The sequence below is a fragment of the Ahaetulla prasina genome, chromosome 1 (genome assembly GCF_028640845.1).
Source record: "Ahaetulla prasina isolate Xishuangbanna chromosome 1, ASM2864084v1, whole genome shotgun sequence".
NCBI classification, from domain to species: Eukaryota; Metazoa; Chordata; class Lepidosauria; order Squamata; family Colubridae; genus Ahaetulla; species Ahaetulla prasina.
The window spans coordinates 224,255,223-224,273,678 of NC_080539.1; the positions used below are offsets into that span (position 1 = coordinate 224,255,223).

The 18,456-nt window shown below is 43.0% G+C and overlaps 1 protein-coding gene across 7 annotated transcripts in view; it reads left to right on the plus strand.

Moving 5' to 3' along the window:
- RBMS1 (RNA binding motif single stranded interacting protein 1) overlaps positions 1 to 18,456 on the plus strand; it is a 145,280-nt gene that overhangs the window by 117,942 nt on the left and 8,882 nt on the right. For 5 of the 7 annotated variants that reach the window (XM_058191803.1, XM_058191776.1, XM_058191786.1 and 2 more), the window contains 3 exons: positions 15,024 to 15,139; positions 16,107 to 16,156; positions 16,242 to 16,335. In XM_058191803.1, coding sequence (XP_058047786.1) covers positions 15,024 to 15,139; positions 16,107 to 16,156; positions 16,242 to 16,335 — 260 coding nt within the window. The remainder of the gene's footprint in view (positions 1 to 15,023; positions 15,140 to 16,106; positions 16,157 to 16,241; positions 16,336 to 18,456) is intronic. The other 2 variants (XM_058191795.1, XM_058191763.1) reach the window with 1 other exon arrangement.

Here is an 18,456-nt window from a genome sequence, read left to right on the forward strand (position 1 = left end):
TCTTCGCAAGATGTAAGCTGTTCTGAGTAAAGCTGCTTTTTGCAATTGACTGATGATGAATTTGTCAATGCCGATGATGTTCAAGTGGTACGCCAATTTTTTTGGGATTGCACCCAAGATACCTTTAACTATTGGTACTAACTTTACTTTCTTTTGCTACAATCATTCTATTTCTATTTGCGGGCCTTTGCATTTTGTTATCTTCTCCAGTTCTTTCTCTTCTATTCTGCTGTCTCCAGATACTGCCACATCTGTTATCTAGACTTTTTTTTTAAATCTTTTTTTATCAACAGTTGTTAAGTCTGGGGTGTTATGTGGCAGGTGCTGTCTGTTTGAAGTCTAAAGTCCTGAGTACCTTAGCTTCTTCATTTTCTATTACTTTATCTCTTTTATGGTCTCACCAGTTCTTGCTTGCAGGCAAATGATATTTCTTGCAGATCTTCCAATGCACCCTTGTTGCTACTTTGTCGTGCCATTGTTTGTAGTCAGTCTGTAAAATCTTTTTGCAGCAGCTAACCAGGTGGTCTACTGTTGTTCAGGTTCTTTGTCGAGGCAACACTTGCTGTCGTCTCTATTCTGACTTTTTATGCATTTGTTCTTAAGGCTTGGTTTTGTGCAGCCAGAATTAGCCCCTCTGTCTCTTTCTTCAACTTTCCTGCTCTTAGCCATTGCCAGCTCTTATTATTATCTGCTTTCCCTGCTATTCTTTAATTGTACTGGCCACGTAATGCTTTGTCTTCCCATGTCTACTTTCTATTCTCATTTCATCTTTATTGTAGGCAAGTTTGGTCTCTCCAGTACTCAGCAGGCCTTCCTGGTATACTAGGTTCAGTGCATATTCTTCATTATCCTTAATATATATTTTCCTCTTGCCCTTTTTTCTTCTTCAATTGTCTGATATATTTGCAAGATTCCATGCACACCCAGTTTCCTTGGTAAATAGAGTCTGTCAACATTGCTGTGTTGATGAAGGACATGATTCATTGTCGTTATTTTTCTGCTTCTTTAATTCCACTTGAGTCTAGTCTACCATTCCAGCTGTGTATCTAATGACTGGAATTGGCCAAGTGTTTATTGTCTTGATGGTATTTCCTCCACTGAGTTTGGACTTGAAGTTCTTCTTCACTCTTCTGATACTTCTAATCTTTTTCTTGGTTTTGTTGTGCTTGATGTCAACCTGAAGGATACCCAAATATTTATAGTGATCATCTTCACCTAGACTCTTCATGTTATTTACATAGGACATCTTGATTCCTTTAGCTTTCACCGTTTTTCCCATTTGATGGTAAGCAGGGCACATTTGTCCAGTCCAAACTCTATTACAATATCTTAACTACATATGTGGACATGTTGAGCAGCAATTCTATTTCAGATGGTGTATTTTCATACAGCTTCAAGTCGTCCATGTAAAGGGCATGGGTTATTATTGTTAAGGTATTATTAATAGTAATAATTCAGTTAATTATCAAATTTAACGTATTAGTTTAATACCCAGCTGACTGGCATATGAAGCAATCAACTCTCTAGACTTTTGTCTTTTTCCTAATAGCATCAAATTCTTTGTTTGTGTGTATATGTCCGCATAGTTTCTGACTAATGGTCTGAATTTCAACTGTTTGAAGTTGATATCTCTGTTTTGAGCTTGAAACAGCTGTTTTGTGTTCAAAACAGTTGTTTTGCTCTTTAAATGGATTGTTTTGGGGCATTTTGGAATGACTGAAATAGATTCTTTCAAATAGCTATTTTGAACTCAAAACACAGCTGTTTGAATTCAAAATGGTTTGCATTCAGAATGTCTTATACATTGCCACTTATGACCTGTCTTGTATACTCTTCTGATGTCTGGCTGGCTTCTTTTTAAATTCAGATTTGCTTCTTGGCATGGTGAAAAGGGCAAGGTTTGCTTCACTCCAGCTTCAGAAGAGGCAGTAGTTACTGTCTGTTAGCAGGACAGCTAATTTCTGTGTAGGACAAGGATAAAATAAATCTGCCAAAAAACAAATTCCTGCTAATGGAGGACTGTTGGCTAAATCAGAAACCTTGGTTTGGATGAGAAAAGTCTGTAAGAACAGAGGAGTCAGGACATGTTACTGAATAGATTTGGATGGAAAGCCATGCTGTCATATCCTTCTAAGCTGAAAAAAACATCTGGAATCAAATGCAGAATGGCCAGATAGGTTGACAGGAGAAAAAGCTGGAACTCTCAGATAGCAAGATGTTCAGGAAACGCTGAACAAACATTTCTAAGAAAATCAGGCCAGACTCACACACTCACTCTCCCTCTCCGTGTCCCCCCTCTTTTTATTTTATTGAACTTTGTAAAAAACATTTATTTAGCTTTTATACTACAGTGTGCAAATGAAGTACTTGGAAGCTTTGGGCATCTGTCCCATTCACAAAAAAGCTACAACTGTAGAAGTTCCTAAAAAGAATCAAATAGGGTAAGCAAGTAACAATCATAGTGTAGTATATCTATTAACCCTGTGCCTTTAACTTAGAACCATAAAGACATAGGCTAAAAACAGCAATTCATGCTATAACACACTATAAACATTTCTAAAATCGCCTTATAGAATAAGGAACCTCTAAAGTAAAAGATCCCTGACAGTCTACAGCATTAGGACTATTCAGAAAGAACTAAGGAAGCATTAAAACCTATTCAATTCTTGCTATTGTTGGAATAGAATGGGGCGTTGGCTTACCTGATACGCCCCTTCTTGGAGAGAGGGGGAAATGGCCATCAGATGTGGGTAAACCTCATGGCTGTCGATTGGACCGAGTCTGCTGATTTTTTGTTTGAAGCCCTGCCTCCTCTTGCTTCCGTCCAGCTTTTCGGCGAGAACATGAACGCAGACTGATGTGTCGTACTGTAACGAGAGAGAATTAGATTCCTCCCACTCTGATCCCCTCAGGTAGGCCAGTCGCCAAGGGTGGGGCTGACGGCCGTTTCCCCCTGTCCAAGAAGGGGAGTATCAGGTAAGCCAACGCCCCATTCTCTACGTCGGGGGAAATGGCCATCAAATGTGGGACATACCAAAGCTTGATGTCCTAATGGGAGGGAGAATGGCGACCTGCCACCGCTGGTTCGAGATGCACCGCTTGCAGGACTCGCTGTCCAAAGGAGACGTCGGCCATATGAGTCCATTCGATAATGGCGGATAAACGGTGTAGGACTGGACCAGGCCACCACCCTGCAAACCTCTTCGAGAGATGCCTGAGTAGACCAAGCCGCCAACGAGGCCGCACTCCTAGTGGAGTGGGCGGTGAGGAACCACCAGCGCCTCTTGTTCGTAGGCTGTAGCGATGATGGCGCTGATCCACCTGGCCAAAACCGGTTTGGACACCCGCTGGCCAGTGGAAGTTGGCTGAAACGATATGAAGAGAGCCTCCATTTTACGGAAGGAAGATGTACGCTCAATGTATATTTTCAATGCTCTCCTCACATCCAGTGTGTGCCAAACACGCTCCAGGTGATAATTGGGTGCCGGGCAGAAGTTAGGGAGTATAAGCTCCTATGCTCTAGGGAAACGTGTGTTGACCTTCGGGATAAACGTGGGGTTGAGACGAAGAATGACCCTGTCGGCATAGAACACACACAGATCCTGACGTATTGACAGAGCTGAGAGTTCTGAGACCCGATGGGCCGAGGTGATGGCAATGAGAAATGAGACCTTAAGCGAAAGAAACCTAAGCGACTTCTCCTGGAGGGATTCAGATGGAGCTTTGGTCCTTTGGGTTAGCACTGTGTTTAATCTCCAAGTTGGAAAGCGGTGGACGACCAGTGGTTTGATATTAGTGGTGCCGTGCAGAAACTTCTGAATGAGAGGGTCCCTGGACAGGGAAGACGATGAACCACAAGTTAGATCCGATAAGAGCGCTGCTACCTGCTGTTTGAGAGTATTAGGAGCTAGACCTGAATTAAGGCCTAGTTGCAAAAAGGACAATATGTTGAGAATAGAAGCTGAAGTGGCTTCCAGGTCATGCGCGGTGCACCAGGAGACGAATGTGCGCCAGGTGGCTTCGTAAATTCGGTTGGTAGAATCTCATTGTGTCGCCAGGATCGTCGAGATGACCTTGTCAGGCACATTGGCGTGCACTAAGATGCGCCGCTCAGCCTCCACACGGTTAATCGAAGCCACTGGGGATCCAGGTGCATGACGGTCCCCTGGCAGAGGGCCACCTGGTCATCTGGGATTCTCCACAGGTTGCGGATCGAGAGAGCCAACAGATCCGTGAACTTCCTGGGCCAGTAAGGAGCGACAGAATCAGCTCCGCCCATTCGTCTAAGAGCTTCATCACTACCTTGGGTATCAATGGAAGCAGCGGGAATGCGTAGAGGAGACCCGGAGGCCATCGGCTGCACAGGGTGTCCACTGCTTCCGCCCCATACGAGGGGAATCAGTGAAAAACCATGGGACCTGATGGTTGGTCTTGGACGAGAATAGGTCCACCAGAGGACACCCAAAGCAGGATGACAATTCCTGGAACAGTGGCAGAGTACGGGACCATTCCGCTTGGTCGATAGTGTTGCGGCTTAGAGAATCTGCCGTGCAATTGGCCATTCCCGAGATATGCGCCGCCTTCAGGGACCACAGGTGGGATTCGGCCCAATGACCGAGATGAAGCGCCTCTAGCAGAAGGATCCGGGAATGTGTACCGCCCAACCTGTTCACATGAGCCTTCGCTGTGACATTGTCCATGAGGACTAGCACGTCTTGATCCAGGACCTGTGGGGCGAAAGCCTGGAGAGCCAGAAAAATGGCTTTGAGCTCCAGAAAGTTGATGCCCAGTTGAATGTCAGGAAGGGACCACTTGCCCTGTGCAAGATGCTGTCCTAGGTGTGCTCCCCAACCCAGAAGGCTTGCATCTGTCGTGACAACGAACTGAGTTCCCTGAAGGAGGATCTCCTGGTTATCGCCACCGAAGTCCACCATTCGAACGAGTCTCTCACCTCTTGAGACATAGTCACCCAAACGGGTGACGAACTGAGGATGTTCTACTGGTTTGGAAGGAGGAACCATTGTAGTGGACGGCTGTGGAGACGAGACCATGGGACAGTGTTGTAGGTGGAGACCATCTTCTCTAAGAGCCGCGAGAGCTGCGCTAAAGGGACTGATCCCACCCTCTGACAATGCCAGCCAGGTCAGAAAGGCTAGCTTGATGGTCCTCTGACAGGTATACCATGGAATATTTGGAATCTATCTGGGCTCCCAGATGGAGAATAGTGGTAGAGGGGATCAGGTGACTCTTATCTCAATTCACCGAGAACCCATGGGACCGCAGAATGTGGACGGTGGTGAAAATGTCTCGCACTGTCACTTCCTCAGAGGGAGACAGGATGAGGATATCATCGAGGTAGGCCTGAAGTCTTATTGGGATCTTGCGGATGTGTGCAAGTAAGACAGACATTAATTTGGTAAAGACCCTGGGGGCTGATGACAACGCAAAGGGTAACGCACTATACTGGTAATGGGAGCCGTTATAGCAGAAACGGAGGAACCTACGGTGGTTATGTCAGATGGGGACATGTAGGTAAGTCTCCGTTAGGTCAATGGATGAGAGATAGTCCCCCGGGCGGATGCACTCCAGGATGGTACGTAAGGAGTGCATCTTGAACCGGTGATAAACTATGTATCAGTTGAATGCTTTGAGATCAAGGATAGCTCTCCAACCCACCAAAGGTTTTCTTACGACAAAGATACAGGAATAAAAGCCCTGCCCGCGTTGGCTGGTGGGAACTGGTTGAATCGCTCTTGATAGAGAGAAGATAGAGGACGGCCGAATTCACCAGAGAATGGCTGGAGCTACAGTTGGAAACCGGGCATCGTAAGAAAACTGTCGGAAGGGTGGAGAGAAACTCAAGGGAGAGGCCCCGCCGGACCGTCTCCCGGACCCAGAGATCGGTGATAGAAGCATCGCATTGGGAAGAGAAATAAGCCAGCCTGCCCCCAATGGGAAGCTCTGAGAGGGAGCTATTTGAAGCGCCTATACGAGCGACCCTAACCCCTGCGGAATGGCCTATGAGTACAGAACTTGGACCCCGTTCTGACCTGACCATCACGTTGGGAACCCCCTCTGAAAGGTGAAAAACGTTGCATTTTGTTGACCAAAACCCCCGAATTCCTGGCCACAAAAGGAAAGGGGACAAAAATAAGGTTGTTGCCGGGCTTCACCCCTCTGAGACAGGGAAGGCAGAATTTTCTTCTTATCCCTCATTTCCACCAAGATAGGATCAAGAGAGGCTCCAAACAAATGGGATCGAGAATAGGCCGAGGACACCAGGTGCCATTTATTCCTGGCGTCTGCTTGCCAGTGATGTAACCACAGCAAGCGCCGCGAAGTTACCGTTGAGCCAATTGATTTAGCTGAAAACCTGGCGGCATTAAGCATGGCGCCCGTGGAAAATTCCAGCGCTGCCACAATTTTGTTAAGATCTTGGTGTGATCTTAAATCTGTGGTCGGAAGCTGACTTTGGAGCTGTTTAATCCACATAAGGGAAGCTCGATTAAAGAACGAGGTGGCAGTAGACGCTCTGACTATCCAAGCCGAGGCCTGATGAGATTTGACCATGGAGCGGTCCGCTCGCTTGTCCTCCGGACAAAGGGCTTCATCTGCCAGTCCTGTGATGTGGGAAGAGGTAGTGAGTGCTACAACCGGGGTGTCCACTGAGGGAACCTGTAGGATCGTATCGAGATCTTGGGCACAATTGTAGAAACGTTTGTCCATAGCATTAGGTTTAGAACCCGATCCTGGGTATTGCCATTGATGCTAAACCACATTGACAAACAGCTTAGGAGCCGGAATGGCTTCCGCTACCACTGTGGGTTCAACGAAGAGACTGTCGGAGGGATCACGGAGTGACTGATCGTTCCCCTGAGAGGATGAAGAAACTCCAAGCCTCGTAGTGGTCTGAGCTTTGAATAAAAGGGATCGAAACAGGTAAGACTTGAATAGACCCACAAATGACGGCTGGTCTGGGGCAAGGCCCTCGTCATCTGAAAGAGCTAAGTCCCTTGAATATTCATCGTCAGAGAGCAATCCCTGGCTGACGGGATCCAGGGAGCAGTCCCTGTGAACTGGTGCTACGGGGTTTCGAGAAGTCGTAGCCTTCGCTTCCCGGTGACGGGACCTGAGAGAAGGCGCCTCTAATTGAAGGCACTGTGCCACCCCTTGGCGCACAGCCTCCGAGATGGTGAGGCCAAAGGAGTCTGGGAGTTGAAAGACCGGCTGTTGAGGGATCCAGGCCTCCAATTGGGGAGGCGGAACAGGTAACCCCGAATTCATGAAGTCGGACCGATGGGTAGACTGATCTTGCGACAAATGAAGGTCCGCCTCAGATAGGGTCCAGAATAATGGGGCTGTGTCCGGATTAATAGGGAGCGCCAAAGGCACGGCCCTGTCTGGTGACCATGACCCTGACTCCTGCGCTAGAGGCGGGTTGCGGTCAGGGCTCAAAGGTGCGGCCTGTGTGCCAGATGCAGGTATAGCTCTCTTATTTGGAGAGACTGATCTCTTAGCCCTCTCTGAGGCTTTATGAAAAACCCTTTCCAGTGCCTTATGACGCTCCTCCTCCGCTCCCGAGCCCTTGTGGGCTTGGCGTGGGTTGATGTTCAACCCCGTGCCTTTGCTGGTGCCTGCGCTGATGAGGGGCCCTCGTCAGTGATGCTCTGGTGGCGGGCCCTAGGGTTAGTCATAATAGCCCTGTGATCGGTGGTATTAATGGCATCAGCCATTTTAGAATCTTCCCGCCAATTTAGAAGCGCCTATGGGCCTTCCGAAGGAGCCGCCATTACTCACAAACACTGGTGATATGGATTTGGTTCCGCCACTTGACACTCAACTCCTTGGCTTGAAAGCCTCTGTGACCGACATCAGCACTGATGCTTGAAAGGATCGCCAGGCGAGTAGCCTGAGAGTGGTATGTGCGAAGGTGCAGACCGCTAGGTGCTGAGCTCCAATGGCGGCGAGCCCCAAGATCGCTAGCCAGTCAGGCATCCACTCCGATTGTCAGCAATAAAGTCCAACTCGGAGGCTAGCTGACAGCTGCAGCCTCGCACTGCTGCGATAGCAAGCGGCAAGCCCTAGGATCGCTGGCCAGTCAGGCTTCAAGCGCAATCGGCTCTGAAACAGAGAATGGAGGTTGCTGAGGCGAGATGACAGGTGCAGCCTCGTGCTGCTACAATGACAATCAGCTGCCTTCTGGGAGCGTGTTGGGGCAAGCCCATGATCACTCCCAGAGATATCTGCCAGTCAGCAGATCCCCGCCACGAATGGCCTTCAGCGGGCTCGGGAGCAAGTCCCTTCACTCTGGAATCTCTAGACTGCACAGAAAAACTCCAAATTTTGCAGAAAAAAGATAGATGGAGCTGTAAAGAAGCGAAACGACACATCCGGTCCCTGGCAGGACCAAGTCGAAAAGCTGGAAGGAAGCAAGAGGAGGCGGGGCTTCAAACAAAAAATCAGCAGACTCAGTCCAATCAGCAGCCAGGAGGTTTACCCACATCTGACGGCTATTTCCCCCGACGTAGAGAATAGATGTAAGATTAAAGAAAATTGGTAGTATTAGTGGGGAATATGTATGAAGGTAAAAAAGCTGCAGAGCTATGCTGTAAGAGCCATTGTTAGAAGCAAGAACAAATTTAGAGAAATGAGGAAATCAAGACTTAATGTGTGTGAAATCAATGGACTAAAGGAACAAGCCAGCCCAGTTTTGACCTTGCCTCTCCATTTTCTTGTGATCCACTGTATTGAAAAAACCACTAAAAGGGATTGCCATCAGTGATTGACAGTAATGACTGTTCAGGGTCCTCCCACAGGCACCTAGGGCTAAAGCTTCTTCTCTAGGCATCCCATTTGCAACTACTCAATAATGTGCAATCTAGAAGGAAGCACTTACTTCAGGGGTGGTATTCATTTACCTTCATTACTAATTCGCAAATGTGAGCGTGCTTGCTTTGCTCACACACACCACCTCCGTGCATGCGCAGAACATCAAAAATGGGATGTGATGACATCCAGGCGGGTGGCTGGAGCCTCCCACAGCAGCTGCTACCAGTTTGCACAAACTGGATAGAAAACCACCACTGACTGATTTGCATAGTGTTAACTGTGTGGTGGAGAGCATGCAAATAATGGTTGGGGCTTGCTACTCAAATGAGTTACTTCAGCACTAAAACAAAGGCAAAAATGTTCCTGAATGTGAAGAAAAAGGAAGGAATATCATTGAGGCAGGTGCTGCTCTCATTCCTGTTTTTTAAATAAATTGGAGTCCTGATATATGAACCCAGTTTTCTTAAGCTTACTTAAAATGAATTCCAGTCAGAGGAATGTGGGTGTCAATAGGCTGTAGTTGAGGTCCTATTACATGTTTTGTTTCTGAGCAAACCAGACAATTGAGTAGAAGTCAAGAAATCTGCAACAACAGAGAAGGGATACCTTGAAGAGGGGATATAACACAGATTGTAAACTGTTGGGGCATAGACTCATGTAATCCAGTAGCCAAGAATAGGACAGAAATTTGTACAATTTCATTCCAGAATTCTTGGTGCTCAGTTCTCCATATGCAAGGTTACGTGGGATTTATGCCCTTACAGCAAGGAGGGAAGGATAGTGGCTATAACAGCAATAGCATTTAGTCTTAGATACCACCCCACAGCCCTTTACAGCACTCTCTGGGTGGTTTACAATGTAAGCATTATTTTGCATATTGCCCCCAATAATCCTCTGAGAGATGGAAGACTGACTCAACCTTGAGCCCTATCAGGATTGAACTGATGCTGTGGGCAAAGTTTGCATACCATACTGCACTTTATCCATTGCATGATGATGATGGAGGGGGAGGGGAAGAAGGAGAAGAAGATTATTATTTACATTTGCATCCTGCTTTTCCTTGTCTGTTCCTGAGATATTTCATCCAGCAACATCTGGAGAATGATAAATACCCCACATTTGCTGTAATATGCAAGACTGCTTCTAAAATGTTTTTTTTTTAAAAAAGACAAATCAGTCCAGTTTGATCTACCCAGTTTTGTCTAGGGAGCCATTTCATATAGTGAGAAGGAAGGCTAGGGCTATGCCTCCAGGGGCCTCTCCCATTCCTGAGGCACCCCATGCTCTGCTTAACAACCTACATGTTCATTTAACAGTTCATTAGGGAGAGTAGGGATGGGGGGTCATTAAGTGAGACACATCGCCTAATGGCAGTTGCAGCATGCAACTCAACATATAGTCACATCTCGAGGACTACCTTAAGCAACATAATGTGGTTTAATAATGTACAGTTGAAAATCTGGGGAGGGAGGGGAGGAGGAATACATTATTTTTCTGATTATGTTACTAAACATCTGAACCCATTGAAAGTTTTTTTTTAAAAAATTTGCATTTATATCCCGCCCTTCTCCGAAGACTCAGGGCGGCTTACACTATGTCAAGCAATAGTCTTCATCCACAAAGTCAACTTATTGCTCCCAACAATCTGGGTCCTCATTTTACCTACCTTATAAAGGATGGAAGGCTGAGTCAACCTTGGGCCTGGTGGGACTTGAACTTGCAGTAATTGCAAGCAGCTGTGTTAATAACAGACTGTCTTAGTCCGTTGAGCCACCAGTGGTTACAAATCACCCATTATCATGATAAAATAATTTTCAGCCTAATTTGTATGGTAAAATTATATTTCTTGCTAAATTATCTTTCTGCTAAAAAAGTTTCTCCGTGTTTTACTGGAAATGAGGGTTAAATAGGTATTAGTAAGGAAACTGGCTGAGAACATACTTCGGAATATCTAGCCCAAGTAATGTAATCTGAGTATAATTCAGTCTAATCCCTGTCTTTATATTCTATAAAAACAACACACCGATTTTCCTGAAAATTGATAAATTACTGGAACTCACAGATAACGGAGAAATCTCAAACAACAAAACAATTGTTCAGAACAATTTTAGCATTGTTCACTGTAGAAATGTATAGTAAAGCAGTAATTCCCTCTACAACATGTCCTATCATTATAAATAGCATTCAATTCAAAGCACCATGTGAAATACAAATTTATTGCATTGTTAATGCAAAATGGCAGCTGGAGTGGTTGGGATGATCAGACATCCCAGAATTTTCAAGCTTATGGTTTACATCATTCATATTATATTTCGAGACAGGATTTATATAGTCTATGGGATGTTGTTTGCAGAAAATCAGTGAAGCAGGAAAAATATTATTAGCTGAAAGTATTAACAACTGACTTTATGGTAGTGCTTCTATGGAGTCATTAAGTGTATTACAAGGGAAGGGAGGAACAGCTGTGTTTTAGTCAAAATAGTTCTGTTCAGTCAGCCATTCTATGATAAAATCTGAAGAAAAATGGAGCCACTAAAAGCCCACGTAAAAGTCAACAGGAAGAAAGCTAATTGCATCTCCTGGGGGAAAGAAATTCCATATATATAGTGTCACTGCCAAAAAGGACCTTTTTTTTTTTAATCTGCCAGCTTCCACCCATCATGTTTCTAGCTGATACATTTCTCTTAACATGAACTTTACAGTTCAAATTACATTTGCAGACTATTTTCAGGTATTCATTCATCATTCTATCTTCCCATACAGAAGTACTTAAAAATTAAAGCTTTATCAAGATTCGGTCTTTCAGAGCTTAAAGCAACCTTCCCCCACTCACTAGATTTTTTATAATAGAATTTCTTAGAATCCTTAGCCATTGACCATGTTTATGAAGTTAGATAAAAATGTCAGTTTATAGTAAACATGTTACATATTACAATCTCGTAAAACATAGAATATCAGAATTGAAAGGGACTTTGGAAATCTTCTAGTCCAACCTTCTACTCCTACCCTATATCATTTCAGAAAGTGGCTGTCCAGTCTCTCTTTAAAAGCCTCCAGTGATGAAACACCCACAATTTCTAAAGGCAAGATGTTCCACTGGCTAATTATTCTCACTATCAGGAAATTCCACCTTAGTTACAGGTTGGATCCCTCTTTGATTAGTTTCCATCCGTTGTTGTCTTTGTAATTTTGATTTAAAGGGCAGAAATGGATGGATGGATGGATGGATGGATGGATGGATGGATGGATGGATGGATGGATGGATGGATGGATGGATGGATGGATTTGTCCTCAAACCATGTAGGTGTGAATGTAATTTATCTTGGAATATTCTTTTCAGCAGGAATCCTAGCTACTAGAACACTGTGTAGGTGGGAATCTTTGAATACAGCTGGATCCCCCTGAGGTTGTTTGAGCTGTTAGAGAACACAAATAGAATTAAGATCTGCAGAATTTACTTACACTATTTCATGCTCACGATTAATTCTGCAAGATTCTCTCTATTTTCTTGGATGAAGAAAATATTAGATGCCTGCCAAAACAGCAATTACATGCCATAGAAGTGCTTCATAATGTCACCATTTTAATTTGGGGTATATAATCCAACAGAACACCTATATAAACAGTATTCAGTGCATGTTATTGTTGTTAATTGTGAAGTCGTGTCCGACTCATCGCGATCCCATGGACAACTTTCCTCCAGGCCTTCCTGTCCTCTACCATTCCCTGGAGACTCTTTAAGCTGACGCCGACTGCTTCATTCACTCCATCCAGACACCTTGTTCTCTGTCGTCCCCTTCTTCTTTTGCCCTCAATCATTCCCAGCATTAGGCTCTTCTCCAGTGAGTCCTTCCTTCTCATTAGGTGGCCAAAGAATTTGAGTTTCATCTTCAGGATCTGGCCTTCTAAAGAGCAGTCAGGGTTGACCTCCTCTAGGACTGACCACCTTGCAGTCCACGCAACTCTCAGGAGTCTTCTCCAGCACCAGAGTTCAAAGGCCTCAATTCTTTGATGCTCAGCCTTCCTTATGGTATATTCAGTGCATAGCTATATCTTATTGACATATTTTTTTTCAAAAGAAAGGGAAGTGGGTTTCCTCCAAATAACAGTAAAATGTGGTGTGTGGAGAATTTATTGTAATGGAGGAAGATACTGAATAGGAAATGCAGTATTATTGCCAATCAAGAAAAAAGAAGGCTGCTGTCAGTAAGAGGACACTTATTCTGCCTGGCCCTTGTTGCGTAGAGAGTCTCTGTACATACACAGTCTCCTTGTGTAGACTGTGAATGTGTGAACATTTAAAGCTGCAGTGCATCCTCTATCCATTAAGATTCTCCATACAGATGAGTATGATGAAAAATCAGAGACAGGTAGTTCTTGACTTACAAGCGTTCATGTAGCGATTGTTCGAAGTTACAATGGCACTGAAAAAAGTGATTTATGACTGTTTTTCATATTTAGGACCATTGCAGCATCCCTGTGGGTCACATGATCAAAATTCAGGCACTTGGCAATTGGCATGTATGTATGATGGTTGCAGTATCCCATGATGTGATCTTCTTTTGTGAGCTTCTGACAAGCACTCAGTGGGGAAGCTGGATTTGTTTAATGACCATGTAACAACTGCAGCGATTTGCTTAACAACTGTGGCAATAAGGTTATAAAATAGGGCGCCACTCACTTAATAACTGTCTTGCTTAGCAACAGAAATTTTGGGCTCAATTGTGGATGTAAATCAGGGACTACCTGTACCTCAACTGATGCAGAATTTCTACGAATAGGGAAGACCTGCAGTGTATCATCTGTGTTTAGAGGGGAATGAAAGGAGCATGTTGACTAAGCAGGACTAGAACCTATAAACATGCTTTCTTTGGATTAAGAACTGCTGAATTCACTGGGATGTAATGCAGGTTGATTATAATGATTTTTTTCCTTTTTGCAAGAAGAATAAAACAAAAACAGTTGCACTAGAAAGATTCTGTTTCAGCATAGCAGTATCCTGTGAATACATATATAGTAGCAACAGGAGCTGTTGAATTCAGTGAGACTTATGACAGAGTAAATATTACGGGCTTATACTTGCTGAATCCAGATTCCACAAACTTTCTCATTTTTTTTTTCATTTTTTTCTCTTTTTCATATGCCTGTCTGTTTTCAAAAGGGTAAATTCAATAAAAGCTAGAAAAGTTTGTATTGAATATGAAGCTAGACAACTTCTGTCTTAATGAGTCCTGCCTTAAAACGAATGAGAAAAATTCTAACATGAATGCACTAAACCAGTGGTTCTCAACATTTTCTTCACCACGAACCTCCTTTTGTGGCCACGGACCATGGCCACAGACCACCAAGACTTAACTCAAGATTTAAATTGTAACATTTCTTCAAGCCTTTGTGGACTCACTGTGATGACATCGGAGTCCCTCCAGAGGTCCATGGACCACAGGTTGAGAACCTCTGGTCTAGAGCATTTCTCTGTGCCATTGAATAAATCCTCTATTAGTGTACTGTATATGTCTACCTTTATCGTTATATAATGTACAATTGTACAATAAACAGAAAGGGGAAAATCGGTAGTTGAAAATGTACTGAGTTGAAATAAGCATTCTCCTACAGAGAGTCCTCACTTAATGACTGGTTGTTTTATGACTATTTTATGACTTTGAAGTTCCACAGCCACAGAAAGGGGGCTATACAGCACCTTGGCCATCATAAATTGTCTCTTCTCCTCCCTATAGTCACATGAATGCCTGTGGGATGGGTCAGCTCTACAATAGGCCATGATGTTCTACATTCTTGTCACTATGATTTGCTATGTTTTTGCTGGTTTCTACCCATTCACATGAATATATTCACTTAATGATCAGTATATTCACTTAACAACTGCCACAAAAGAGGCCAGAAATTATTTCTGTTTATGGGAGTGTGCCTCAAATTAATAATTCCAGGATCAGTTAAGGTTGTACGTCAAGGACTACCTGTTACTCTATATCTGTCTTACTGACTTGGCTGGATGTAAAGATAATAGTCCTATTAATTCAATAATCTGCACACATTTGTATATACTAGGTTGCTGATCTAGATAATTAAGCTAAATAAGATGGCAGTAAGACCTTTTCAAATGATGGGAAGAATATATATCATTTTGTAATCCCAGAGACTGGTACATTAAATTAATCCTAAGGGATTTTGTTTAGCTCCTACAGAACCTTTGTTGTGCAAGTTTGCGGATGGAGGACAAAAAAAGAGACAGAATCAGAACAAATATATACAAAATGGAAGAGCATGGCACAGAGAAGGCGAGGTGAGACTTGTAAGTTCTCATTTCAACCTTTTAATGTTTATGTGTGTGTAGATTAAGAAAGTAATCAATAGTACCTTGCTTTGTCATCCCTCTGTATTGTGCAATAGGGTTTTACAATTCTGTGCTGTTTGCCTTCTTGATAATATAAACATTGAAATTTGCAATCCTTTTTTAGGAATGTTTTGTTTTACTTTTAATTTTGTTGAAAACGGTCTACAGCTTTGTGACTAAGAGTCGAATCAATAAGAACAATAAACAAAATGCAATAGAATCGAAATTGCACGTCAGCAAAGGGAGGAAATGGCGATCAAATACCTTTTAATCGAATCAAACCGTAACCTAATCACAGCACTGTGAAGCAAAATAGCCTCCAAGTCAGATCAGAAAAGCAAGGGGCATTGACACACACCTCCAAAGTTTCATAAACATTTGAAGGCTCTTAGTATTTTAGTGAGTTGGTGCCTCAAGGGAAGGAGCTCCAACTATTGCTATTCTTGAAAATACCCTCTTTCCTTGCACACATGTGCAGTCCATATTGTGTGGTTTAACAGCTCAGCTACATTCTGGCACATGGTTATATGAGCACATTTCTATCATGAGTCAGCATATCCTGAAAAGTTTGGTAAATAACAAGAGATACAGTAGCTGAGATTTGCATTGGGCTTTCAAAGCATGCTTGTGGAAAGTCAGGGCAGTGCAATGGTGCATTGCAAATACTGTCATTGGGGGATATGCGGCTGAGTGCCAAAGATAAATTAACGTGAAAATATGTTTTCATTGGAACTCTGTGTTTCATTGAATAAGTACTGGAACTCCTAAATACTTTACTTTTTGTATATCAATTATGAAAACATTTCTTGAAATACTCCTCTTTGCTGTCATTGTATCATTTTTTTTAATTCAAAGAGATGGGTTAATGTTTCAGTTGGGTTACTAACCATTGCTTATTGATGATTAATTGCTCCTTTTCCTAAAGGCTGGGATGACACTCACTTACGATCCAACTACAGCTGCTTTACAAAACGGGTATGTAAATTAAGCACTTAATAAATGCAGTTGCTTTTCCTGTATCTTTTAAAAAGTTAATAATGAAGATATATGTATTTTCTAGATTTTACCCCTCACCATACAGTATTGCAACAAACAGAATGATCACTCAAACATCTATCACGCCATATATAGCTTCTCCAGTTTCTACATACCAGGTGTGTATTTCAAGGTTAGCAGAATTAACAGTAGAATTATGTTTTCTTTGCAAAGTGGCTCATCTGTATCACGCCTTACCAAATCTGAGCATAACTAGATGAGAAGCCCTCAGTTCTCAAATTCCCTCAAAGCCCATTGATAAGAGCTCTAGAAATTAAAGATTATCCATCTGGAAGATAAACAGGTTGAGGAAAGCTGGTGTAGAATGCCGAAGGTAATGCAGTATTACATTGAATAGCTTTAGTATAAATTCCACAAAAATTTCTGAGTAAACCACTCGACTCCCTGTGGTATAGAAATTGATAGGTGGAGCAGGGGGGCATTAAAGCTTCTGTCACTTAAAATATTGCTAAAATAGAAATAATGCACTGTGTTTGAGGGAACCTTGCAAACCTCAGATTGTTTAACAGATTTGCTGAAAGAGAACAGGCCTGCCCCCAAAAAGCTTGCTTACTCACTATGAGAGTAAAGACTCCCTAAAATTGTATGTTAGTACATTTTATAGGAAAGATCCCTGGAGTGTTTGTAAGATTATTTTGTAAGCCTTCAAGTAGATCTCCTGTTTACTTCCTTTCTATTTAGTGCAGGATCTCACAAAACATTGGGAGATAAACCCAAGGAACCTTCTTCAGGGCTGAGGAAGATAGTGAGCAATCTCATACTTTCTTTAATCCCACATCTCTCTTGAGAACGTTGTGTAAGATCAGACTCCAGAGACTGTGCTAGCTTCACTGGTTTAAAAGAGGGAAAGAAAGAAGAAAACAAAAACAGTGTTACTGAGAATGGCTAAACAACCGCCTTCTCCTCTTGCCATCAGAGAGTGAAATTGGCTTGATTAACGGCAAAGGAACTGTTACAGCCACCGTGGGATCCCTGCCCAGTCCCGTGGCTCTGTTCAGGGTATTGATTGGCGAATGCCCAGTGTGCTTGGGAGGAAGGCTCGGGGAAATCAATCCCACATTCTACTGAAGTGGGGGGAGGGGTTAATAGCTTTTGCAGACTTCACTGGCTGCTACTTCTTGAGTCCTCCTCCAGGTGGAGCTTTTGAGCAAGGAGTGTGGATAAATGGTTCTGGTTCTCCCTCATTCAGAACTAGACTTTAAGATAAATACATGTGTATGCAGAGAATAAAAAGGTGGTTGTGGAATTGCTTTTCTTTACAGCCTGCTGTGTGTATGCACTACATGTTCATAAAGGCCAAAAACATAATTTGTACCCCATGTTTATCCAAACAAGATAATGAACCTGTGGAACTTGACATTCTGAATCTTTCAGTATGGCGTTTTACAGTTCACTGAAAAAGAAAATTGAGGTATCAACACCTAGCAGACATTATAGAATTAAGACATTCATGGGCAGCAGATTTATTTTAGGTAGAAACCTTTCAAGATTTTTTCTCTCTCAAAATGCCCGGATGATTCTTATCAGTTCTATCTTTGTCTGATTAAGCTCTATTAACTGTTCCTTTCATCCAGAGTATTCATCCCAAATAAAGTCATATTTACAATGAACTTTTAAGTTAACTGCAGTCTGAGTTTGACAACGCTCAGGCTCAAGAAATAACCTCCTCTACTGTAAATCCCAATTGGTCTTAAAAAAAAAAAGAAGGAAACAGATGTTACTGCTTAGCCAGACCCCTTCCTCGGCTTGGTGTCTGTGAAAACTCTGCTGAGGAGATCACATCCTGTACTCTTGCAATGTCAGATCAGGATTGCTGGTATTTAGCTTTCTGCTTATGGTTTGAAAAAGGGAGGAATTATTTACAGCTTAATCATTTGTAGCATTTGAAGGTACTGCACAAATACATTTTGGGTGGAGGGAATTATGGTGTCTTCTAAGTGAAGGGTAATGTGAATTAACACAGTCTTCCAGGTTGTCCTATATTGGCTCTGGAATTTTCACCTCTTGCAGCCAACATATAAATCAACTGAAGCCTACTTCCCAGCCTTGAGGCTTCAGAAGATGGTCAAGTGCAGTGCAAATTTAGGATGAAGCTGTCATCCAACAATATTTGTGAATTTAGCATTATTGGAAGCTACATAGTTGACGATGCACTGAACATTCTGTAAGCTAGTCATAATTAATACAAATTTGTTAAAAGTAGTTTTTGTTTTATTTTC